At 36.3% G+C, this 26,911-nt stretch overlaps 1 protein-coding gene across 6 annotated transcripts in view; it reads right to left on the bottom strand.

The window, feature by feature from the left end:
- Positions 1-26,911, bottom strand: part of LOC101900516 (methylcytosine dioxygenase TET) — a 294,319-nt gene that overhangs the window by 238,042 nt on the left and 29,366 nt on the right. For 4 of the 6 annotated variants that reach the window (XM_059131678.1, XM_011296883.3, XM_059131680.1 and 1 more), the window contains exons 2-3: positions 11,804-15,326; positions 11,379-11,540 (exon numbers count right to left, since the gene is read on the bottom strand). In XM_059131678.1, coding sequence (XP_058987661.1) covers positions 11,379-11,540; positions 11,804-13,639 — 1,998 coding nt within the window. In that variant the 5' untranslated portion in view covers positions 13,640-15,326. Of the gene's footprint in view, positions 1-11,378; positions 11,541-11,803; positions 15,445-26,911 lie in introns of those variants that run through there. The other 2 variants (XM_011296882.3, XM_011296881.3) reach the window with 2 other exon arrangements.

Below are 26,911 nucleotides of genomic sequence, written 5' to 3'. Positions count from 1 at the left end.
GATACATATGATGATATTAATATTACGTATCATTAATAAGAGCTATTAAGAAATAAATATTGCGTTCTGCAAAAATTGACAAAAAAAATGACATTCTTTGGGTTAAAAAATATTGTCTTAAAGGGACATGTCACGCTCACATCTTTCATTTTATTTCTCAGTGTCATAAATATTTAAAAAAAATTAGTGATTAAGATAAATGAATTCTGAATCGCTGTGTGCAGAAACTACTTCGTCATGGAACCTTTCAAATACATAAAACTGGACTGTAGCACTCCATGGAATTCATATAAAAACGTGGACCAATATTGAAACATTTTCGTAAAGTAACAAATTTTAAATGCGAATCATAGCAAATTCAATAACAAATTCCGGTCAAAATCATCGGAAACCAATTACAAATAGTAGACCTATATTTTCGAAGGTTGAGTTTATATCTTCTGAGCAAGTGAAAATCATAATTTCCAGAAATTTTATTAAAAAGAGGATTTTGGGCCTTAAAGTCGGGAGGTATAATAATATTGAGGCCATCACAAATAATGGTCCTATATTTAACACGTTTTTTTACCAAAAATTTTGAGCAACACCACAAGTAGCAATAGATGAAGCGAAATCTTCTAAATATTTTTAGCTAACACAAAATAGCAGTGAGCGGCTGCAGTAGAAATGAAATCAAAATAACTCAGCACCAAAAAATAAATACTTTGTATATGATAAAACCTTTCCAGCCTTTCGTTGTAGGATTGTTTTATATTTTAATTCTGGATGTGTATAAATTATGAAATAAAAACCTTAAATAATTTGCATAATTATTTCCTATCCCATGCTTTTCCGTTCAAAATTCAATGTCTTCAGTTTGCATTCACTTATTATTATTTCCTCGACATTTTCTAACCCAAAGGATCTAATCCCCACTTGAATGTCCTGGATTTTTTGTGTGAGGCCTTTTAAAGCTCATGTAAAAAAAGCCAATTTTTAATTGCAACTATTAAGCTATTTAACCAGTTTGCCAATGCTATGCCTTGCCAATTTTGTTTTTATTGCATTTCCATTTCAAAGGAAGCTGCTAGTTTAGCATACTTTTGATCTTGTTGCTGGAGTTGTTGCTGTTGTTGTTGTTGTTTTGTGATGTGAGTGAGTGCACAGGACAAATCCATATGCATGGCCACGTTCATGCTCATGCAGCCAAGCAATTCACACAAAATTCCCAGCATCAATAGTCAAACCGAACGACCGACAAAATCAGATCAGAGACAGAGGCGTGTACAGGTACACTCTACGGACAGGTTTTGGTAAAGCGAGCTATTGGGATTTCCTGTATCCTTGTTGTTTTGTGTTTTTGTTTTTCTTTGTTGTTGCTTTTGAGCTGAGACACAAAGCATTGTACGGATTTGTGCCGGTTTTTGTGCAATTGCTTCAAAAAAATATTATTATCCTTATGCACGGCTGCATACACATGTACACACTCTCACACACACACACGCGAACAGAGAAAACAAAAACAAAACCAAACAACCACCTGGACGGACAAGTATTCATGTGGAATGTTTTATTACATTTTGCATCTGCTCTGGGTTTTTTTGGTTGATGCTGCTGCTGCTGGTGATGATGATGCTAGTGCCGAGTTAAGCCTTGTTTTTGTTGTTGCCCAGCTCAGTGCACAGGAACGCGAAATCATTTTTGGCCGGTGTTGTTGTTTTTGCTGTTGCTGTTTTATTTGTCAGGATTTATTATTTGATTATCACGTCATTCACATCTGAACACTCGACATCTGCATTTGGCGGATTTGATTGTAGCCAAATCTCCATATGAACCACAGCAGCCCCACCACCACCATCAGCATCAGTAAGACAATAACCCCATTACGTGCCATAATTTTTCGGGTTTTTCCCCGTTGCTCGGCTTCCATGCAATTTTATGCAATTCCACTTTCCCAACTGATTCCACATACATATAAAAGGTCCCCAAAGCTGGCTGATCCTTGCCCAGCCATAAAACACTGCTGTGAACGTTGGAAAGGAGCAGCATCGCCAGAGCAATACAATGACAATTTGAGCAGCGTAAAAATGCATAAATATTCACTTGGCATTGTACCATGCCTAGCAGCAGACAGTTGTCATATTTGGTTGGCCAGTGCCGTCCCGTGGTGGCTCTAGAGCCGCACCCAAAATGCAAATACTAGCTGCGCTGGCTTAAATGCGGTTGATTTTCCCGGTGTCTCTTTGGCATGCATTTCGTTGTTGTTGTAGTTATTTGCATTTGCATTTTTATTTTCTGTTTTGTGTTTTTTGTTGCATTCTCACCTTTGTCAATTAATTTTTAATTACATTGGAACATTTAAATAAAACATTAATTTGGGGACGAATTATCGGCATAATGATGGCGATGATGAATGAATGCAATAATGGGGGGGGGATATTGAACAGCAAACATGAACATGCAGTGCAAACAGGGGAGAAGTCGAATTGTTCGGGTCTTTTTTCGAGGCCCATTGAGCCCCCATTGGACTGATGAATTAATCCACAGGCCGTGCTTTGCATGCCGTTGGGTGACTTGAAATGTCCATTAAACTGTAAAATTTCTGTTCTACGGCATGGGTGTGTGTGTCAGTGGTGTTTTGCTGCAAGGATACACGAATGCATGTGTATGTGTGCATGTGTGCCCTATTGACAACACCAGTTGTTAGTCCGATTCTATAGAATTTTAATCTTTTGTAATATGCCACGATCACGTTTTGTAGGCGACATCCTATATAAATTAAATTGATAGCAATTATTTTAATGGCAAATGTGGAATATTCGAAAAACAAAGAACCGAATCAATACACATGAGCAATCACCCTCCATGCGGATTATGAAATTGCATCATGAAATGCAGACAAGTGAAATGATTAATTCAAAATAAGGGAGAGCCGATATATAAACGAATATTACATTTATAAATGAAATTTAAATGTTTTTAATAATTTTCTTTAATATCATACTCTCAAGTGGTAGCGGAATACAAATTTGTTGCATATTGCCAAAATGCAGATACATTTACAAAATGTCACAGTACCAGGTGAGCAAAAGGAGAATATATCTAGAAATGACAACTAGTTCCTTGACCCCAATTCCGGCCGAACCATGTCATTAACCTCAATTTGTATGTTCCTCAAGTTAACCTGAAATTCGTAAACAACATTTTCCGCTTCATTCATAAAAACAAAACAAGTTTAAAAAATATCTTCCATACAATCAGAAATAAAACATCTGCACTTTTAAGAGCAACAACAGCTACAGTCGGTACGAGAATGTGGCAAGGAAACCAAAAACCCTTTTTTTCTCTCTCTCCCGGCCACAACTGGTCGATCAAAATGTAAAGGCCATAAATAAAATAACCTTAAACGATAAACAATATTCCTTTTCTTGGCTCTGAAAGGAATCAAATGAAGCGAATAAACCAACTAGCATTGGTTGGAAGGCAACGAGCAAAAAAAAAACAACAAAGTTGGCGTTCAGTGATCCGTAAAAAATGACAATCAATGGCAAACACACAAGAGAGAAAAAATTGGAAGCATTGTCAAAATTATATCATTATTTGTTCTACGAAAAGGTACATCAGGCGGTTGCTTCGACTTATTGAAGCTTTCAAATATTTGGTATAAAGTTTGAGTTTGATAAGGGCAAATCAGAGAGATATACTATCACAGAGCAGCCGTTATAGAATGCATTACGTCATTGGTTAATGTTAGTTACTCATTAACAAAATGGTAATAGTCTTAGAAGGGGCTTTTTTTCCTAAAATGACATCCCGGCTATTTAGACCTATTCTTAAAAATGCATCTGAGGCCTTTTGGACAGCTATGGATAAAATTTTAGAAAATTTTTGTAAGGAGAGTGCAGAATAGAAAAGAGATATTTTAAGGGAGAACTAAAATTACATTTATCTCTATGTTTCATTACTTTTCGTCATCATTAAAAAATTGAATTGAAATAAATATTAATTTGAAAATAAATAATATCAGATACAGCTTAAAAATAAGTGTTTAAAATTTTGTCAAGATCGGTTCGGATTTGGATATAGCTCCCACATATATCTTTATCCGGTTTAATGTTTTTTGTACACCAAATGGCTAATATCAGCCAAAATGGGCTGAATTTTGGCACCTACAAAATCAACGTTTTTTGAAGAACTGGACTATTAGTTTACTTGACTAAATTGGTTTTCGTAAATCTTTTCATTATACCTCTTGTTTTACCTATTTTAACATCATGTAATCTTGGATAGGATGGACATAACAGTTTTAGAATACTGCAATTTTTCCCTTTTTACCTAAAGTTGGTAATATTTGGTAACATTTGTATCTGGACGTTTTCCTTAATTTTGTTTACTAAAACCTGGCTAGCGGGGCGTATTTGGTGAAATTTGGTTACATTCTTCAATTCTTCTTAGAAAATATCATCATCAGATTTTTGGTATCGTAATTGGAACCGTAGGAAATGGCGTGTTATGAAGGTTTCTCTCCAAATCCCTTTGGGAATTAGATGTAGGAATGTCAGAATTCTTTCCTTATGCACATTTACTTTGATACCTATGTAGATATTTATTCCTGTATGATCGTATCGACAATTAATCAATATCAAAATGATTTCATATAATTGCGCATTTTTATACCCTACACCACATAGTGGTAAGGGTATTATGTCTTTGTGCATTTGTTTGTAACATGGAGAAGGAAACGAGATAGACCCATAGTTACTTTTGAGAACCTTCATAGAATCACTTTCTGAGTCGATTTATGCATGTCCGTCCGTCTGTCCGTCCGTCTGTCCGTCCGTCCGTCCGTCCGTCCGTCCGTCCGTCTGTCCATGTATTCTTGTGAACAAAATGCAGGTCGCATTTATTATCCGATTGAGATGAAATTTTCCAAACAATCTTTTTTTGGCCCAAGGACGAACCCTATTGAAATTGGTGAGAATCGGATCAAATTTAGATATAGCTCCCATATATATCTTCATCCGATTTCGGGTTAAATGAGCACCAAATGTCCACTATCAGTCCAAATTACCTGAATTTTGGCACACCCAACCGAGTTCGGCCTAGAAGCAAGTATATCAAATTTTGAGAAAATCGGTTCAGATATAGCTATAGCTCCCATATATATCTTTCATCCGATTTGATCTTTAAGTCCCTAACATTCCTGCTATGCACTCCACAACCGTGATATTTGGTACCCGGTATTAGATGGAGCACAGAAATAGCTGTTTTAAATTTTATCGAAATCGGTTCAGATTTGGATATAGCTCCCATATATATCTTCATCCGATTTCGGGTTAATTGACCACCAAATGGCCAATATCAGCCCAAATGGCCCGAATTTTGGCACATGTGACCGAGATTAGCCTTAAATCAAATACAATTAATTTGGAGAAAATCGGTTCAGAAATAGCTATAGCTCCCATATATATCTTTCATCCGATTAGGTGTTTAAGACTCTCACATTCGTAATATGCACTCCACAAGAATGATATTTGGTACCAGATATAAGATACAGCCCAGAAATAGCTGTTTGTAATTTTATCAAAATCGGTTCAGATTTGGATATAGCTCCCATATATATCTTCATCCGATTTCGGGTTAATTGTGCACCAAATGGCCGATATAAGTCCAAATGGACTGAATTTTAGTACATCGGACCAAATTCAGCCTAGAAGCAAGTATATCAAATTTAGTGAAAATCGGTTCAGATATAGATATAGCAACCATATATATGTTTCATCCGATTTAGTGTTTTAGCCCCATACATTCGTAATATTCACTCCACAACCGTGATATTTGGTACCAGGTATTAGATGGAGCACAGGAACAGCTGTTTTAAATTTTATCGAAATCGGTTCAGATTTGGATATAGCTCCCATATATATATCTTCATCCGATTTCGGGTTAAATGTGCACTAAATGGTCAATATCAGCCCAAATCACCTGAATTTTCGTACATAAGACCGAATTCAGTCTAGAAGCTAATACGTAAAATTTGGAGAAACCCGGTTCAGAGATAGCTATAGAATTAGATAGAATTAGATAGATTTTGATTTTGTACCAAATACCTCATAGAGCTCTGAAATGCCCTGTATAAACCTTTATACGAGAGCTCTACTAAATATGCATAGTGGTGTAGGGTATCATATAGTCGGCCCCGCCCGACTTTTGAGCTTTCCTTACTGGTTTTTTGTGTTGCTTTGCAAAGAGATCAAAGTTTGCTTTTTTACATAAGTATTTATGTATGTCAACTGTTTTGTGATGTCTGTCAGCCAAATGGTAAATGGAACGGAGGCAAAAATTCCCAGGCTAACTAATGTTATCATATTCGTACTTATTTCAAATATGTGTTTATTTGTTGCTTTTTGGTGACTCTTCGCCGCCGCGTTTTTGCTTTTGTTTTGTAGAAAAAATGATATTGACATTGCCTTTTTGTTGTTGCTGCTGCTGCTTTTCTCGCTGTTTAGGTTATTTGCCCGGTCTTAAGTCCATTTGGACTACCAGCTGTCTCCTGTTTTTAATATCACTTCAAAGATACAACAACAACAACGACGTTTGCATCTGTATGTTGTAGTTGTTGGTGGAATTGTGTATCTGAAATACTACAGTCGTTGTTATTGTTGTTGCTGCTGCTATACTGACTGACATACCAAATATGTATTCTTTCCGTTTTCCATTTCAAGCAACAAATGGAATGCGTACATGTATGCCGCAGTGTGATTGTGTGTGTGTGCATTGTAAATGTTTGGTCGTTATCGTCATTGTAGGTTTTTGTTGGCGTTGTCATTGCCATCGTTTGTGTTGTTGTTGTGTTTGTTACTTTGATCGCACATTTCATTTTGAAGTTTGTTTTTGGCTGAACATCTGCTCAATGATTTCCTTTTTGCCTTCACATGAATATGTGTGAGATTGTGTGTGTGTGTGCGCTCGTATTGTTAACTGTGTATGTTTGCATGTGTTAAATTTTATGAGAATTCCTCTGGCTCGCTGCTGCTCTCTCTCTCTGTCTATCTGTTCCTTCGTTATATCTAGTTTTAGTCTTTGTTGTTTTTGCAGCCAAATGTGTATTAACTTTGTTTTTAGTTTCTCTTTGCCGCCGTTGTTCGCCTGGCTGGCTGGCTGTCTGTCTGTCTGACCGACAGTCCATCTTTTTTTGCTATTCTCTTCAAAAGAAACTCAAACAATAACCTCAAATGTTTGGGGAGGTAACAACAGTTCACAATTCTTGGAATAAATGTAGACCATTGTTCTTGTTGATCACCGCGTTTTTAACAGTTGCAAATTTTTTTGTTAGAAAAAAATAAGGTACCATGGAGTACAAATTTTACCACATGAAAATTGCAAAAAGTTAGGATTTTAAATATTCAGATTGGGATACCTATGAGAACGCTTAAAGAGCGTACAGGAACATGTATATTACTCTAAGGGATAGATATTGGATTTATTTAGTATTTCGGGATCTGTTACTCATGTTGGAGGAAATTCATTTATCAAGCATTTCAAGGTAGAGTAAATAGTCGAAATTTTGAAATACTAGCAGCAAGATCTTGAAATTTTAGAATAGACTGTGCCTGAACAATAAAAATAGTTTTAACAATAATTATAATAATAATATTAAAAATTTCTTTATACAGCTATTTGGGAAATATTTAATTCCTCCCTTTTCAAAATTTCAAAATTTATGAATGCCAAAATCTCCTATAACAGCTTGAATCAATTAGCAAAAAATGAAATATATATATATTTTTTTTATTAAAAATAATGTATTCTTTAACACCATCTTAAATGAGTTGCGTGTTCCCAGGCTAGGATCCCCCCAATTTCGAAATTATTTATAACTTATTTTGTTTTTCAAAACTAGATGAAAGCTTAAATTATAGGTGGCACTCATCCTGTATTGCAAGGTAATAAAAAAAAAACACAAAACTAGTTTTGTTCGAATCACACTCAAAGTAATACGATCTTACATTTTTCGTGCATGCGGTCCCAGCTACTGCCTTTACTGTCCTGATTATTTCTTGATTTTGTCGTTGTTGTTGTTTCCTTCCTTTATTTTTTTTTCGTTGGCTCCAACTGATGCTGACAATTATAATTAATGTCACTTGCTTAAACAAATTACAAACGGAAATGCATCCATATCTTCAAAAGAGCGAACAGAGAAAAAAAATCATAAACACACACACAAAAGGAATACAGGATGAAGCCAAGTAGACAGACCTTCAAAGGTATTTGACGTTAAGGACAGTGGATCAATGAAATATTTATGAGTATTATTAAGTTTTTCTTTAATTGATAGGTATTTTGGAGTATATTAGACGTGGGTGTTTTTTTTTTCTAAAATTAAAATTATTGTCTAAAATTTGAATAAGAATGTGTGAAGTTTACTTAGGATGGTTTGTACATACATTTACTTGTCTTGTATTAAAACAGCCACTCTACACCACAAAAAAAAAAAAAAAAAAATAATAATAATAATACAATCGGCCATTTGTCAAAAAAAAAATTGAATCAAACCCGATTTTACTTGGTAAAAAATGACAATCGGCCATAATTGGACAACATTAAAAGATTGAAAAGTCGGGTTTTTTATTGAAAGTAAAATTTGAGAAATGTAAATGTGGACTTTTTTGTTGGCTTTGCATGCCAAGTACCTTGTAGAGTAGACCTAAGGATAACCTATGATAGAGGTGTTAAAATAATTTTAAGCAGCTTTCTGAACACTTCTATCATTCCTTCTTTAAGACTGTCCGAATATTTTAAATAATATTTAAATGGGTTGTAAATTGGAACCAACACCTTGGAAATGTGGAAAATTATGAGGCACAGTTAAATGGCGATATTCCAAATTGTGGATCGATATAGCTCATTTTTAATACCAGACATCTTAGGGAGACTACCAACGTCCATGTTATTTTTTCTTGATTTTAACAGACGGACGGCCATTGTTAAATCGATGTAGAATTTTATGCTTATCACCAATATTTCTTCTATATGGGACCCTGAGGACTATTTCTATGTTCTGCAAACAGATCAATTTAAATTACCCTTGTGGGATAAATAAACTAGAATAATCATGATTTTGTATGGGTTTTTGTGGCTAAATTCAAATTCTGCAACGAAGTTAAAAGCAAATTTGGACTATTGTTACAGTTTGCGCACTTAAAATTATAAATTAACCAAAGGAGAGTAGCCAAAAAATGGTTTAAAGGCAACAAAGACAAAAATGCAGCTAATAAGAGTGCAGGTAAACATAATGTGGTGTTTGTACATTTTTTCCATAACAGCCGTGCTCTAATAAAAAGTGTTCATGTATCTAAAATTAGGTTATTGGTGCAGAACATAGGCAACCCTCTAAAATTTGATATCATAGCGTAGTTAAGTAAGACCAGGAATGCGACACTAGGTCAAGTGGCTCAAATCTAATTTTCAAGTTTAATATATGAAAGGAAAAACAAGTAAAAAAGCAGCCAAGTTTGGCCGAACTTTTTTTACCCTCGACCACTCGGAAATAACTTGAAATATTTAAAAAAAAAGTAATTAAATAAAACACAATAGTAAAATAAAAAAAGATCCGTCGAAAAATACCACTTAAATAAAAACCATTATATGCGGGGCTATACGAAGACGTAGTGTTGGATAAATAATTTTCTGTCATAGGCTACCGTTTCCGAACTTCAAATGCGAAATTTGAAACAATTCCGATGAATAATGTCTCTAATATAATCAAAATACTATACTAAGAGGTGGACGTGCATAGACATTATATCCATCCATAGGTTGTAGTATCCGTTACGAACTTCAAATACGAAATTTGAATAATGTTGCGAAAATCCTAGAAATACCGAATATCTCGGGGTAGCGTTATATGATTGCTATACTAAAACGTAGACCTATATAGACAATTCAGGGGTAAAGTACTCAGAGAGAACTCCTTGTGTGGATTTCCAGACTATTCCATTGAAAAATGTGGCTGAAATAATCAAAATATTGAACATCGGGAGGTACCATTGAATGACGAACTTAATATACGCTCTAACTATGGTATAGGTTATAAAAATTGCCACAGGACGGATAATAAATAATTTTTTTTTTTTTGAAAAAATCTCTTTAGCGAGGAAACTCGAAATTTTGTTCCAACATTTTGTAAACCGCTTCAATTTATTAGCCCACTGTATCGCCGTAAAAAGTACCACCATGCAACTGTTCGCAGCTTATAGTCTGTGTTTTTTTTTTTTGGTTGTTGCATCTTTTGCTAAATGCAATTTAAAGATTTAGCCAAAGGATGCTGCATGCAAGTACACGAAAGGGTTTGTTTGGTGGTGCTGCTGTTGTTGTTGTTTTAGTTTTTCTCAGACCAAAAGAAAAAAGACTCCAGCTACTAATTGCATAGCATCAGCTGTACTTTTTTCGTAACGTTTTTATTTTCTTCCTACTCCTCTTCTGTCATTTTATGGGGCTGATAGGTACGAACGAAGGAAGGTTGGGAGAGAGGGGGAGGGGAGTCTGCTGTAATTTACACAGACATTATTTAGGTTATTCAACGGGCTAAAACGTGTTTAATGTAATAAAAGCATGTGTACGCCAAACATGCAACACATGTTCATTTGTTCTTCCTTTGGCTGGTGCAAAGGAATCTGTAAAGGAAAGAAATAAAAAAAACGAACACACCGGACGGCATAGCTGACAGATCTCCTCGCCAAGAAAATCACCAGAAAAAAATGAGCATCCGAACCGTAGAGACATCAATTAAATCAGCGATGCCAAAGCGAATGCGAAATATAAAACAAAGAGCGACAATAAAATAAGCAATCTTTAAAAGATGATGACCAGATACATGGACCGGCGGACAGAGGGAGGCATGGACGCACGGACGGACAAGCAAAATACGAAAAACATCTGTTGTTTGTTTGGCATGACCACTGGAACAAAAAAGCGCAAAAAATGCTGAAGCAGGGCAGCAACCAACCAGTCAGGCAGTCAGCCAGTCATTCATTCGTATCAAATACTCGCAAAACGCGTTTTCGTACGCACATTCACATGAAATTGACATAAATCCTTAAGTGTACAACAACACCAATAACAACAGCAAAGGCAAAAGAAAAAATCTCACACTACATGACGGCCAATGGAAGCAACCGACCGGCCAAGGGTTCTTGCTCCCCGCAGTATGGGAAACGGACGAAACAAAGGCAACAAAATGTTCACCGGCTAGCCGAGCCCATCAAACGGGTTTTGTTGCTGTCTGGCGGACAGGTTGATTTGCCTCATTATTTTGGCCATTTGGACACAGCCAACAAAAATAAAAAATCGAAAACGAATACTTTTTCATGAATGAATTTATGGATTTTGCCACTTACCTTTTTCTCGGTGAGTTTCTCGCAGCGTCGCTGCTTGCAGATTTGATGGCTTTTGTCGTTGCGACATGGCGCACAATCGCCGCAATTATCCTTACGCTGGCATCCGATGCACTCGCCACAGCGTTTGCGTTTCTTTTTCGACTGGAAAATGTTAGAAGACATCTATAAGAATGTTGATCGGGTTATGATCGTTGGCCATTTGATTGATGCCATCCTCCGTGTGGAGGTGGAGGAAATGACTTGAAGCCGATTAAAAATTTTCAAAAATATTTTTCTTTGAATTTTTTTTTGATGGGAAAGGAAAAGGAATGTGACAAAAACTAATTCAATAAAAATAAATTCAATTCAAAACTCAAAATATTTCAGCTTTGACATTTCCTCCACTCCCTGGAAAACTTTCTTAAAAACTCAGCACTCAAACTTACTTGCTTTTCACCGGCTCCATCATTGCTATCACTGACGCCCATACAACCAATGGGACTCTTAAAGTTCGCCGTACTCGAGACAGCATCAACTTGGCCGGGATTGCTGGGGTCCACATCCATGGCACTGGCCTCGGATTCGGCACTGGACTCCAGCGAATTCGCCCGATTTTTCCGTCGTTCTTTTTTACGCGCATCCACTCTGGCCACGGGTGAATTCAGAACTTTATCCGTTTTAATGGGCGTGGTGGTGGAGGGCGTAGGGGTGTGGGGCTGTGTTGTGTGCGGAGTATGAGATCCAGTACTGGTGTGTGTGGAATGCGGCGTGTGGTAGCCGGCGGTTGCTGGACCACCGCCACCCACTCCATGATTAGATATATCCATCATTGAAGAGCTGCTGGCACCATCGTATGACGGTGTGGGCGTGTGCATGCCCATGGGCGTGCCCAGGGTATTTGGTGTATTTGAAGTGGGCACACTCAACAGTGAGCCGTTTGAATTGGTATTGAGATCGAACGCCGACAGCGAATTATCCTTCTTAACACCTCCCAATGTGGTGCTGTTGCTGGTGGACGACGATGATGAGGACTGCAAAGAGGGCGGCACCAAGGAATTGGGCGTTGGAGGAGCATACGACGGTGTCAATGGCTGATATAACAATGGATCTGTATAGCCGCTGGCACTGGGTGGCAATGCTGCCGGCACCAAGGGATATGGAGCGGCTCTGTGGTGCGGATGAAAAGCATTGGGCGGTGGTGGTGCCCCCAAAGGTGCAAAACCACTCGAGGGCGGTGTTATGCTCGTTTGCAGACTAGCCAATTGTGTCAGAGGTGAGCCCACACTCACCATGCCCGGCGAGCTCACTGATATGCTGGCCGGTGACATGGCCACCGTTTGCAGGGAGTTCAGTGAGGGATTGGTTGGCCCCGTTGCAGCTGCAGCCGCCGCTGCTGCTGCTGAGGCTGAATTGGGCGGCGGCGGTATTGGGGTACCGTCGGCCATCAGTTCATTGAAGCCATAAAACTGGCTGGAAAAGGAGGGCAATTTGGAAAATGGCTCAAAGCCACTCTTTGGTTGTTGCGCAGCTGCCGGATTGGAATTGGAGTTGGAGTTCGAATCTTTGGACTCCATTTCCCAAGGTCTGGTATAGTTGTTTGATCCGTTGGTCTGAGAGCTTACAGAATCATTGGTATTGTTGTTATTATTGCTGGCTGTATTTGTAGTGTTGTTGTGGTTGTTGCCGTTGCTTGTATTGTTGTTATCACCTGTTGTACCATTTGTTGTTTGAGAACTTGATGTTGGGACATTGTTGTTGTTCGTGGTACTTGTGGGTGTAGAAGACTGTAATGGTTGTTGTTGCTGATTTGTGGTTCTTTCACTGGTCGTTTGTTGTTGCTGTTGTTGTTGTTGTTGACTGGGTGGCGGTTGCCTAGCATAATAGTCCCAGTGCTGCTGCTGTCCCTGTTGTGGGTGATACTGGTGTTGGTGGTACAGCGACTGGGAATGCTGCTGCTGCGTAGCCGCCGGATAATGCTGATATTGCTGATGATGTGGGGGCACAAAGGCTGTGGTCGTGGGCGTCTGATAGGCGTGAGCCGTATGATGATGACTCAGACTACTCAAATGCTGCAAGTGTGAGTTGTGCAAATGCGAATTCGCGAGCGTGGATGCTGCTGGCGACGAAGAAGACGACAAATGGTGATGTTGCTGTTGGTGGTGTTGACTGCTGGTGGCCGAGTGTGGCTGCTGCTGATGCTGTTGTTGGCTGTGATGGTGCAGAGAGTGTGCAGACGTTTCTTGTGGACCGCCGCTGGTTTGTGCCACTACTGTAGACGCCATTTAAATGTATCCTGTTGCATGGCCGTTTCTGCAGTGCCTTGACAGGATCAGTGAGCAAGTGAAATATTTTGTATACGGTCAGGAGAGTTCAACAAAATATGTTGCTCTCGTTTTTCGTTTTTCTTTTTTTTTGTAAAACTTGTAGCTCAATGTTAAGTGTATAGGTGTTTCGGTATGTGGGTGTGTGAGTGTATCCTTCGTTAAACACTTGAGTACGGATTTTGTTTGGCTTTGCAAAATAAAATTTGTATCAAAGAAATGTTGTTGCTGATTTTGTTTTGTTAATTTGAATCTGTATGAAATTTGTACCTTAACTTTTGTGCTTTAGTTTTGTTTTGTTTTATTTGTTTTTTTTTTTTTGTTATGGGGTAAAGGTTGCAAAAATTTGTAATTACTCTGTTTTCGTTTCTTTTAAACTGTTTTGTTTTGCTTTGTAAAATATTTGTACACTTGTTTTTACACTTTTGAGGTAGTTTTTCAAAAAATGTTTCTTTGTTGGTTTTTGTTCAATATATTTTCTGCTTTTGCATTTGTTGCTGTTGTACAAAATCACTGGGTCCTCTTTTTTGGGGTCAGGAGGGGCAATGAATTTGGCAACAAAATTTCTTCTTTTTTGTCACTTATATTTTCATGGATTTAAGTATTTAAACACTACAAGTCTAATTTGTTAATAATTGTTGTTGTTGTTGTACGTATTTCGTTTACATTTGTTGGTTTTTGTTGTTATATTACGCGAAGAAATGTTAATTATTACTAATATTTGTAACGCTCTGGCTGATTAAATATTTAATTGAATAATGATTTGGAGAGAAATTTGTATTTTGTGCAGACTATATTGGCTTAATTTCAATATTTTGTTGTTGTTATTAAATACGTTTTATAATAATTGTAAAAAATGAAGAACATTTGTTGTTTTGTACTTTTAACTGCTTACAATGTTGTTTTTTTGTTGTCAATAATATTTTTATATTTGGGATATTGCATAAAATTTGTTGGTTATTTAATTTGATATATTGTTATTAATTTTATTATTATTATATTTTCAAAAAATTTGTATGTTTCAAATTTGCATTTCAAAACTTGTTTTTTTTTTAATATTATTAATCAGACTTTGTTATTTTTTGTAATGCTGCATATTTAAATTTTTAAAAAATTCTATTTTGTTTTAACTATTGCTTTGCTAAATATTATTTGTTTTTTGTTGGTTTGTTTGAATTGGTATTTTGTACTTTTGTTTTTAGTAATTATTTTTGTTTGTTGAATTTCAGCTCTCCACTTTGTTTTGTTTTATAAAAATATATATTTTATTTTAGCTATAGAAGTATATATAGTTTGCATATATAATATTATTTAGGTAAATTTTGTTTAGATAAACAATTGTTTTTTTTTTTTGTTTTCTTTTTTTGCCTTTGGGTGTAAATTTGTATTTGATTTTTTGTAATTTGTTTTTAATTTTTTTGTATTAATGGTGTGGCATTTGCATGTTTTGTTGGTTGGTTTATGTTGTTGATTAATAATATTTATTGCTTCAAATAATGTATGCACTGGTTTTGCTTCTTGTTTTGTTTTATATTTTTTTGGATATTATTTATTAAAATTGAATGTACTTAGTTGTTTATTTTGGCTTAGTTAAAACTTTTGTTCAATGTTCGTATTCCATTGAAATAAATAGATTTTGTGTTGGTATCTGCAAAGAAAAAACACAAATTTTTAGAAAACCGAATTCAAGCTCTAAATTATAGACACGAGAAAATTCAAATTAACGGAAACTGCGTACCCGAAAAAATGTAAATAATATTTTTCTCTTTTAAGTCTATTTACTTGGATATGTACGCCCGTACCAACGAGAAAGGACTAACTTGTGTGCATCAATAACAACAGCATGTGCGTCGGCTCACTTGGTTTACAAACTCTCTCTCCCTCTGTTTTCTCTCACTACCCTCTGTCACCCATTCTCTCCCCCTTACAATTTCTCGCCTCTCTCTCTCCTCCCTAATACTCAGAATTTATTATTCTCTCTACGTACGATATTCTCTCATTATTAGTTCTCACTCTCCACCTCTCTCAGCAAAGACAGGTAACTGTTAAAAAGGACATCAGCCCAAGTCAATTCCTCTGGCAAAAATCGAAAGTTATGGTAGGTAGATAGGCACATGACACGACATGTGAAATATTTTTCTGTGAAAAATCAAAGTATTTGACCTGTCTTTATACAATCGTACAGATGCTGTAAAAGGATTAAACAAATAACGATTCCCCGACTTGTTATGATCAAATATTTTTATATTCCTCTCCATGGAAGTTGTACTGACATTGCCATTCTGTTTACAACACCTCGAAATATTCGTCTGAGTCCCTCTATCGGGACTACATTCGTGTTAAATGTGCAATTTTAGGTGGAGTTAACAAAAAGCGTAGGAGAGCAATAATGATTTGTAATTTTACGTTTTGGAAAAAATATATGAGCGGGGTAAAATTAGTTCAATGTAATATTATCCAGCACTTCTGTAGTTTAACGAAACTGTTCCACCGCCTTTTTGTATATATTATAATTGAAACAAGTTAAACAGTATCAGTCGGCTTTACCGACAGATGTATAACCTCAAGAAATGATCGATTATTTAAATATATTTTGACTTGTATTATGATTATCCAAACAGTTGAACTCTTTATGGGGAAGGTTCCAAAGGAGTGGACCAATATTGTCCATTTGGTATCGGACTTAAATAAATATGATATAAATATTGCGATGTGCCAGGTTTGGACTGTATTGGTTACTCTCTTACTTCATATGAGATATGTGATCATTTTTCAGAAAATGTTAAAATGTGCTTAATTCATTTCATTTTCATACTTCATAAAATACAGATAAAAATATTGGTATGGGCAAAATTACAGGAAAATCGAACATTTGTATCCAATTTATGCGAAATCATAAATTACATCTTCATCTCAGGTTTTTAGTTAAGAGAAATATTTAGATATAAAAACTTGTAAAGAATCGCTGACTTGTTTGGCAAGCAATGACAGTAAAAGGTATTGAAAATTTTGACCCTTTGTGGGTGAGATACCAGAAGGGGTTCGCCGATATACATTATCTTCACAACAAATCTTGTGTTAGCAAAAATGTTTGTATGTTTGTTATTTGAAGAGATGGATGCTTTTTTCGTTTTCTCTGAGCGTTTTTTTTTTAATTATGAACCCTATGTGGGGGAGTACCAGAATAAATGGTCCGATCTCTACCATCTTTATAACAGATCTTGTGTTGATAGAAATATGTAGATGCACCAAGTCTGAATCGAATCGGATGTTAATTTCGCGTTTTATGAGCTTAATGAATATTCAAAATTTTGAACCTTTGTGGGGGTACCAGAAGGAGACCAGACTTTCGGCCAATAAAAATATCGTGTTTTGTGTAATGTAAAGACAATCGGAATCTTGCATCACATTTTATAACAGTTGACCATTTTGGGGGGATGTAGTAGATGGAGTGGGCCGATATTGTCCATTGTCTCACCTGACCTATAGCGGGGAAGTTAATTTTTTTGTACGCTGCGTCATATTTTAGGTAACGTCGTAAAATATAAAAAAAAAGAATCCAATTGACATTTCCTAATCAAATTATAAAAAAAGTCAATTTAATCATTCTTAAAAAAATTTTTTGAAAGATATTTGATGACTAAAATTCATCATTTCATCAGCCGGTACAACGCCAAACATGAAACGTTAATAATCAGAAAATATGATCCATTTTATCTATATTTTGCAATGGAATATTCATATTCGCAAGAAGCCAACGCGAACATTGCAAGAAATTCGATTGAAATATGAGGCTGGCACTCAAGAAACACGCAAGATCCTAAGGTAGCACCATATAGAAGAGCTTTTCTATAGGTTCTCTGAGGAAGAAAAAAGGAGGATAAACGATCGAACATTTGTTGTGGGAATGCCAAATGATGTTGAACAAAATTTTAACGGTTTTGGGTGAGTATGCGGAACAATGAAGCAAGAAATTCTTTAATAAAAAAAATCTTAAATTGATTACTACAATAGCATAAGGTTGCCACGAGAGTTCTTATGGTCCACTAAATATTATAGAAAATCGAGGAAAGGTGATGAATAAGCACAAAGTAGTCCAACGATCTATAGGATCGAGGAGTGTTCGTAGGAGTGAAATTAGAATATAGTACGTTTGTCCGTCTGTTTGACTGGTGAGAGAGATAACAAACAAGGTGTACTGGATTTTCTTCAAACTTGGCAAATCTCAATAGAAACAAGTTGAAACGTAACAATCGGTATTGTCGACAGATGTATATCCTCGTCCTATGTGCGTTTATGAAAATATATTTTGACTTGCATTATAATATTTCAAACAGTTGACCCTTTATGGTAAAGCTTCCAAAGTAGTTAACCAATATTGCCCCTTTTCATACCTGACATAGGTCTGATATAAATATTACAACACACAGGATTTGGTCAATACTACTCCTTCACTTTATGTGACATATTTGATGATTTTTTACAATGCTGAAATGCGCGTGAGGTACTAGGGATACTGGATAAAAGTAATCCAATCCTAATATTGATAAAAAATATTGGGATCTGCAATATTTAATGATATTCGAACATTTATTTTCAATTTTATGCGAATAGTTTTAATCAAAATTTTAAGCTTTTGTAGGGGAGGTATCAGAAGCAGTGGACCGATAATTTCCTCATCTCTGTTTGGGAGAAATATTTAGATAAACCATATTTAAAAAAAATCGCTGACTTGTTTCGCATGTTGGAGAGATTTAAGTATTGAAAATTGTGGCCCGTTGTGGGGAAGGTACCAGGTGGTGTGGGCCATTATCTTTTATCTTTAATCCAGATCCTGTTTTACTAAAAAACATTGGGATATGTGAAATTTGAGGAGAATCGGATGCCTACTTTGCATTTAATGATCGTTTTCCTATTCGAAATTTTGACCACTTTTTAGGGCAAGTACCAGAAGGAGTGGTCGACATATTCCATCTATACATTAGATAAAGTATCTAGGGTCTAAAGCCGTTATTTCAATGAGCCACGTTTTGGCGGTATCAAATGATGCCCTGTTTAGCCATATGGCTGAGGGTATAAAAAAATAACATCGAGATCGATGGGTCATATTAACCCGCACCTCCAAATCAACAATAATTGCATATTTACGTTGTGGAATGTGAAAGTTAAGTTCAGCAGGACTGAACATTTCTCTGAACTAGTCAGAATAGTTTGTTATGCCACATGTCGAGAAATATTGTTATATGGGGGCTATTGGATAACATGTAGAGGGTGAGATAAAAAAACTGCAACAAAGTCAAACGCCATAATTTGATTTTTTTTTTTAATTTTATTGAATGAAAGCAAAAAATGTCGGAAATAGCATCAAATTTTAAAATAAGTTAAGATTTGTTTGAATTGGTCACCTTTGGCACGAAATATGGCCTTCAAACGGCCAATAAAACCGTCACACGCTGCCCGAATGTTGCTCTGCGGTATTTTGGTCCATTCCCGGCGAAGCGCTTGCTTGAAATGATCGACACTTTGATATTTTTTAGTGCCAACTTTGCTTTCCAAAATACTCCAGACACAATAGTCCGGGGATTTTGGTGGCCATTGTGCGCTATGAATGAAGCGGAAGCCTCATTTTGTAACCATCCCTGTTGGAATGTCCAAAGTCTGCTTTAATACACTCTCCAGAATATTAATATTCGCCATTTATTCTGATGCCACGACCGGTTCATACGAACGGAGAGCGACCATCGACTGTTATGGCGGCCCACACCATCGCCATGGCCGGCGCTTGAGTTCTGGCGGCCAACCGAAGGTGCACATTTTCAGCTGATCACTTTGGCAAGTAAACACGATAATTTTGTTTGTTTACAAACTGCCTGACAACGAATTTTCCCTCATCGCAGAATTCCAAATTCGGCAGTTCACCACTTTCGGCCAAGCGAAGCAACTCTTTAGCTCTTTTGAGTCTATTTTCTTTCTGTTGCGGTGTAAGTTCTTGCACTTTTTGGAATTTTAATGGCTTTATCCCGAGCTCATTTTTTTATATTTGCCGAATGGAATGTTGCGATATATTCAGCTCACGAGCCATTTTTCGGCCACTGTGATGCGGGTTTCGATCAAGTCGCTTCGTTACTTTTCGAACCATTTCTGCTGATGTTGCTATTTTCTTCCGTCCACTTCCTTAACGTCGAGCTACGCTACCAACGAGCAATGGTATGCGACACAAAAGATTTAAATGCTGCAGTGCTCTAGCAATAGCCACTTGTGGTTTTCCAGCCAAATATAAAGAAATCACACTATCACGCTTGAATTCCATCACGAATAACTTTTTATACCCTCAGCCATATGGAAAATTCTCTCGAAAACGCTTTTGCATGCTGGTATACAATATAATCGGACGAGTGGCTTAGAAATGACAGCAGTCTGAAGTTGGTTGCAGTTTTTTCATCTCACCCTCTATATTAGTAATGTTCGGATAGAAAAACCGAATATGGGAATGTACCGTTATATGGCGGCTAAAACGTGGACCTATATTGACAATGTTCTGCCACAGTTGGTAGAATCCGTAAAAAACTTCAATTACTGAGTTTTAGCCTATTTGGACAAAAGTAATTTCTTTTTGACAGGGTAGAGGGTATATGGTCCGTTGAAACAATATCTCGCTTCATTCTTGTGTATCCTTGATAGTTATTTAGTTCATAAAGTACTTAAATAAAAAAGATTTTCAAACATATTACAGCATTTTGAAATACAGAATCTCGTTCACCTGAACTTTGTTTTTGAAACTAGATTTGTGCAAAGCTTAATACTTTTTGAATATTGCTGTACATTATTTATTCATTTGCCATTAAAAAAACCCCAGAATTCCCCCCCTCACCAATACAGCTCAATAAACGAAATTCATTGTAAAATAATATTCAATGTAATCTTCAAAACACATGTAGGAAAAATAAGTAATTTAAAAAAACAACAAAACAAGAGTGTGTGCAGGTTATTCAAAAAAAAAAAAAAAAAAGGAGAAAAAAATAAAGTGGAAATTGAACATGTTTTAAATTTAAGTCCCCGTACTTGATAGCCTGGGCAACGCTGCAGAAGAAACTTAAAGTCACAGGTGTGCTTTGTAAATTCACTGACTATCCATCCTTGTAGGGTTTCAAGAAGTCATTGCCGCTAAATTACGCTAAGAATGTGTAAACAACAACATATAGGCAATTTTTCAGCCTATGCCGTTTCATCCCCTACATCGCTGGCTGTGTTTTTTTTTTCGATTTCACTGCGAACACAGTTACGTGTTAAACAATTGTTGTTTAAAGTTTCGGCGAGGGCCAGGAAAAAGGAAAATAATTGGGTCTAAACGTGCAAATCAGCACAAGTAAGTTGAAGACAAAACAAAATTGAAGAAACTTTTTAGCCGAAAAGCAAAAAAGAAAAACGAACTTGGCCAAACAAACTGTCAGTTAAAAATTTTTAACACTGACATTATAAATTGTACGGAAATGACAATGCCAAAAGAACAAGAACAAGAAAAACGAAGGAACTAAATAGGAAGAAATCTTAACAGGTCCAGAAACAAAAAAAAAAAAGAAACAAAATCAATTAAACTTTCTTTGTTGTTGTTGCCGTTGTTGTGACTTTGGAATCGCACAAAATCTCGAATATTGCAATAATTGGTTAGCATTTATTGTAGTGAAAAATTGGAGAGAAAGATTCAAGTGCCATAGTGACGCATGGACAGACCGACCCTATGGCTGACACATATGGGCTTTCGGAGAAGACCTAAATTGCAGCTGCTCCAGCTACATAAATGTAAATGTATGCCAAGCCATTCTTATTATTTACAGTTACCGATGAAAACGACGCACCAGCCAGCCATTCATCCATGTATCCATTCAACCCTACAAAAAATCCAGCAAACCCAAGGAAGGACAGGCGGACAGACGCTGGCGTACTTATGCATATTTCGACAATCACGAAAAGTACCCACTCTTAGTACGGCACTTGAAACCCAGCACAAGAAGAAGAAAAAGACGAAGCTGAAGCTGATGACGTTGAGGAAAAAAATCTCATAACAACACTGCATATAAATTAATTAATGAATTGTGTGCAAACTTTTTTTGCACATGGTTGCGAAAAAAAGCAAAAAAAAGGGGTTCCAAAAATTACCAAAATACAAGTTAAAAAAAAGAACGGAAAACGGAACCAAAAAAAAAGAAAGAAAAAACAAACACAAGTGAAGAGAGGAAAAACCTACAGTAACAAAATGTTTACTGATGTATGATAGTGCAGTGCATATAAATACCTGTATTATATGCCAAAGTAACGAGGTTCGTATGGATAATGTGGGGAAGTAATAATCAAAGACCTAAAATGGCAGAGGCTTGTTAATTTAAAAACACATTATAGATAAAGAATGACAAATAACAATTTGAATATTCCAAAAATTTGATTTCAAAATTCTCAGCCGTTGACCTTTCCAATTAATTGCATACTGCTTTGCGGATTAAATCAATTGACAATAATAACTATGTTGTATATCATAACAACAGAGCTATTTTCACCTGGTGACTATACGTTCAAAACTATAGTGAGAAGTTAATTGGAATTTTTGACTTTTATACCCTCCACCATAGTATGGAAGGTATATTAAGTTCGTTTGTAACACATCGAAATATACATTTTAAACTCCACAAAGTATATATTTTCTTGACCAGCATTAAATTTCTATTTCGATTTAGCGATGCCCGCCCCTCTGTCTATCTGTGCAAATCACTTGAGCTTACGAACGAATTAAAGTAGGTTAATAAAATTGTACTCAGATTTTTTTTGTTCTCTAGGTATTGAAAATGAGCTATATAGTTCAACGACTTTGATTATTTGTGTCATACTTTTCACCGAAATGTTTCAAATTTGCCATTTGAAGCTTCTAACTATATCCTATAACAGAGAATTGCACATATACAGGATGAGATGAAAAAACTGCAACCAACTCCAACTCCGATAGCTGTTAAAATTATTCCAGTGACAGCTCATTATATTGTTTACAAGCGTGAAAAGCATTTTCGTGAGAATTTTCCAGAAAAAAAGTTATTCGTGATGGAATTCAAGCGTGATAGTGTGATTTCTTTATATTTGGCTGGAAAACCACAAGTGGCTATCGTTAGACCACTCCAAGCATTTAAATGTGAATAAATCTTTTGTGTCTCGTACCTTCGCTCGTTACCGTGATACTGGTTACATAGGGCCAGGTCAAGGAAGTCGACAGATGAAACAGCAACATCAGCAGAACTGGTTCACCGCAACAGAAAGAAAATAGAGTCAAAAGAGCAAAAGAGGTGCTTCGCTTGACCGAAAGTGGTAAACTGCCGAATTTGGGTTTCTCCGATGAGAAAACATTCGTTGCCCAGCAGTTTGTAAACAAACAAAGTGATCGTGTTTACTTGCCAAAGAGGTCAGCTCGGTTGGCCAACAGAACTCAAGCGCCAGCCAAGGTGATGGTGTTTTAGGCCTCCATAACAGCCGATGGTCGCTCTCCGCTCGTATTAATAATAAATGCCGAATATTATCGCGAAAATATTCTGGAGGGTGTATTAAAGCCTTGGGCACGCAAACATTTTGGCCGCAGACCTTGGAGATTTCAACAGCACCATCAAAATCAGCACGCGCCTCCCAAGAATGGTTACAAATAAGGCTCGCTTCATTTCCAGCGCACAATGGTCATCAAAATCTCCGGATATCAATCCGTTGGACTATTGAGTCTGGAGTATTTTGGAAAGCAAGGTTGGCACTAAAAAATACCAAAGTGTCGATCACCTCAAGCAAGCGCTTCAGCGGGAATGGGCCAAAATACCGCAGAGCAACATTCGGGCAGCCTGTGACGGTTTCATTGGCCGTTTGAAGGCCATAATTCGTGCCAAAGGTGACCAATTCGAACAAATCTTAACATATTCTAAAATTTGATGGTGTTTTCGATATTTTTTTCTTTCATTCAATAAAATTTAAAAAAAGTAAAAATTATGGCGTTATGGCTTAAAATAAGACATACATTTCAAGTAAAACTTGTATATTCTGACTGAAAATCAAAGCCTAATACGAATGTTTCCGTATCCATTGATTGCATCGAAAACAATTCGCACCGACAAAAAATCGTACCCATTGGACATTTGATTTGCTTTCTTATCCCCAATCAAAATTCGATCCTCTTACGCCAACTTGGTTGGATGGATGATGGATACATGAATTTGTATAAATGAGTCTGTTGAAGAGTGTGCGGGGTATTTTATTATGATTTTGTTTTTCGTGATTCTTGCTGTAAAATTAGGTCAACAAGCTGAAACTGAAGCGGAATACCATCATCATATTGTAGACTGGCTGAGAGAGACACACATACACACAGAAACACACATACATACATATAAGACGGTGGAGAATGGTGTGGGAGGGGCAAAGGGGAAATTAAGAACAACAGAAGTAACGGCAGTAACAGCAACAGCACCAGTAGCAGATGAGAGCCCAGCCAAATAACAGTAGATTATGAGCACTTTTAAGCAGCCCCCGAAAAATGTATCGCACATCACTCATCCATCTATTCAACCAGTCATCCATCCATCCATCCATCTATCCAAAAACAACGGGGCAACCAACCATCTCTTCCATTCTTCTATATATACAGTTTTTTGTTTTTGCAGATGTATATGTGAATGTGAAAAATTTGTGAATGCAAGTGTATCTATATAAAATACATATGCAATTTGGTCTGTGTACACGTGCAATTAGTGTTTCCTCTCTTCTGAATTTCGTTACTTGCGTACATACGCCAAGAATTATTGAACTAAAAATTTACTTTACTACATATTTCCAATATTTAAAACCAAATCAATTAATAATCCTGATCATTTCAACTATCGCATTCGGTCAGAATTGTTTTATTGTTGTTATTTATTTGACATTTTTTCTAAATTTAAACAAAAAATAAAATTAGAACGTACGAGTCGGTTTTGCCGATTATTCCGTTATTAATTGACTGACTGACTGATTGAATGAATGACTGACTTGAAATTTTGGGTAAGGGTCACTCTTGGTCCGAAGGAGTCAGATAAGGCTGATTTTTTAGAAATCAGGAAAACGGTGCGAAAAGTATTAAAATGTACTGAATATGGTACCATTTGTATTTTAGGAAGCAACGGAGCTAGAATCCAAAAGTTTTTGGAAATTTGCACTATAAGTGTACGACAATTACTAAAATGTACTACTTTTGATACTGTTTCGTATCATGTGAAAGGTTAGAGATAAATCCTTGAAATTTGGAATCACAATCAAGGTTTTGGAATCACAATCAGTTTCGGAAGTGTGTACTAATGTATACGAAATGTACTAAGCCATCCTAAATTTAGTACAATTTGAATTTGGAGGATTGGATGGAGCTGGAATCCTGAAATTTGAAATTACAATTAATGGCGGAGGGGGGATTGGGATATGGAGGAAGTTTTCGAAATATCTACTTATGCGGACGAAAGGTACTAAATTTGGTACAGGTAAATTGGGTACAATTGAAATTTTGGGATAACCATTTGGAATCCTGAAATGTTGGAAATAAGATTACAGTTGGAGTGTAGAATTGGGATATGTAGGTTGTTCTGCAAATTTTTGCTTATATGTACTAAAATCTACTAAATAAAGTACAACTTTCATTTGGGCGAACCAACAGGGGTGGAATCTTAAAATTTAGAATTGGGATTAATTTGGGATTGTAGGATTGGGGTATGTAGGAGGCTTTGGAAATTCGTACTTATGTGTGCTAAATGGTACAAATTGCAGTCGTGATGAACTGATGGAGCTGGAATTTTGAAATTTGGAATAAAATTCACTGATGGAGTGCAGGATAGACGTATCCAATTCGATACGTTATGGAAATTCGAGCTTTAAATTTAGGAAATGTTCTAAAATGTTACTAAACTTCTAAAATGAAATTAAGTTTGATATATGTTTTGGATATATGTAGGTTTGGAACAGTTTGGTTTGGTGTGAACAGATGAATCTGAAATTTTGTATTAGGTAGTGGGTTCGTAATAAAGAGGTGGTTTTAGAAATGTATACTACAAGTTCACGTAAAATACTAAATAGTACTACGTTTGGTACAATTTGGCTTTGTGTGAACACATAGTGCTTGAAATTTGACATTAGAGTCGCTGTTCATGCGTAGACTGGACATATGGAAGTGATTTTAGAAGTGTATATTATAATTGTATGTTAAGTACTAAATTGTACTACAGTTGGTATTGGGCGAAAAGATAGAGATACAATTCTGAAATTTGATATTTAGATTATTGTTGTTGCTGAGGTTGTTCGAAAAGTACTAAACTCAACTGAATTGAATACAAAAATTATACGAAAAGTACTAAATGTTACGAACCCACAACATTTGGAAACCAACCCTTTTTAAAATATGTTCAGGAGGAGGTACAGAAGGTGGTGCAGGAGGTGGTACACAATGCGAATCTAAAATAACAAATTTATATCAATTCTGTAAATCAACAAAATATCGAATATCGAGAGGACGAAAACTTGGACCTGTATATAAAATTATACACCAAGGAAGGTGATGCTATTGCAAACTCAAAATACCTACTTTGAAAACACTTTGAAAAGTGTGCCTATAATCATCCGAATTTCGAATGTCGGGAGGTACCGTCATATGAGGCTATACCACTTTTGCATATAGCGATATAACGATACCTCGGTATTTTGATGAATTTATTCACATTTTTACACGGAATTGTTCCAATTTTGATATTGAGAATTTGTAACGGGTTAAAGGTTCCAATAGCCAACCATATTAAGGTACTAGCAGATATTCGGCATTTCTACGATTTTCCATCGGGCTTGTTTTAAATTCTCTCTTTGTAGTTCATGTTGGGGGTTGGGCATGTAAGATTCTACAACCGGGGTCAAAACATTGTCCACATTGGTCTAAGGTTTCCATATAACAGTACCCACCGATACTCGGTATTTTAATGATCCTTGCCACATATTTCCACGGTGTTTTGAATCTTGTATTTAAGACTCCCAACAGATAACAATTCTGGTCCCCATATAAAGGTTCCACAAACTTTATTGCATTTTTGAATTTAAATTACATTTTTCAATCGATCGCACTTATATTAGTGGGATACGTTTGAATCCTGATACCTCTATTTACCTAATTGTGGAGGGTATTGAAAGTTCGGATCGGCCGAACTTAAT

Source organism: Musca domestica, unplaced genomic scaffold (assembly GCF_030504385.1).
Source record: "Musca domestica strain aabys unplaced genomic scaffold, Musca_domestica.polishedcontigs.V.1.1 9, whole genome shotgun sequence".
Lineage (NCBI taxonomy): Eukaryota > Metazoa > Arthropoda > Insecta > Diptera > Muscidae > Musca > Musca domestica.
Note: the sequence above shows the minus strand (reverse complement) of the source record. Positions and strands in the feature narration are given on the sequence as shown.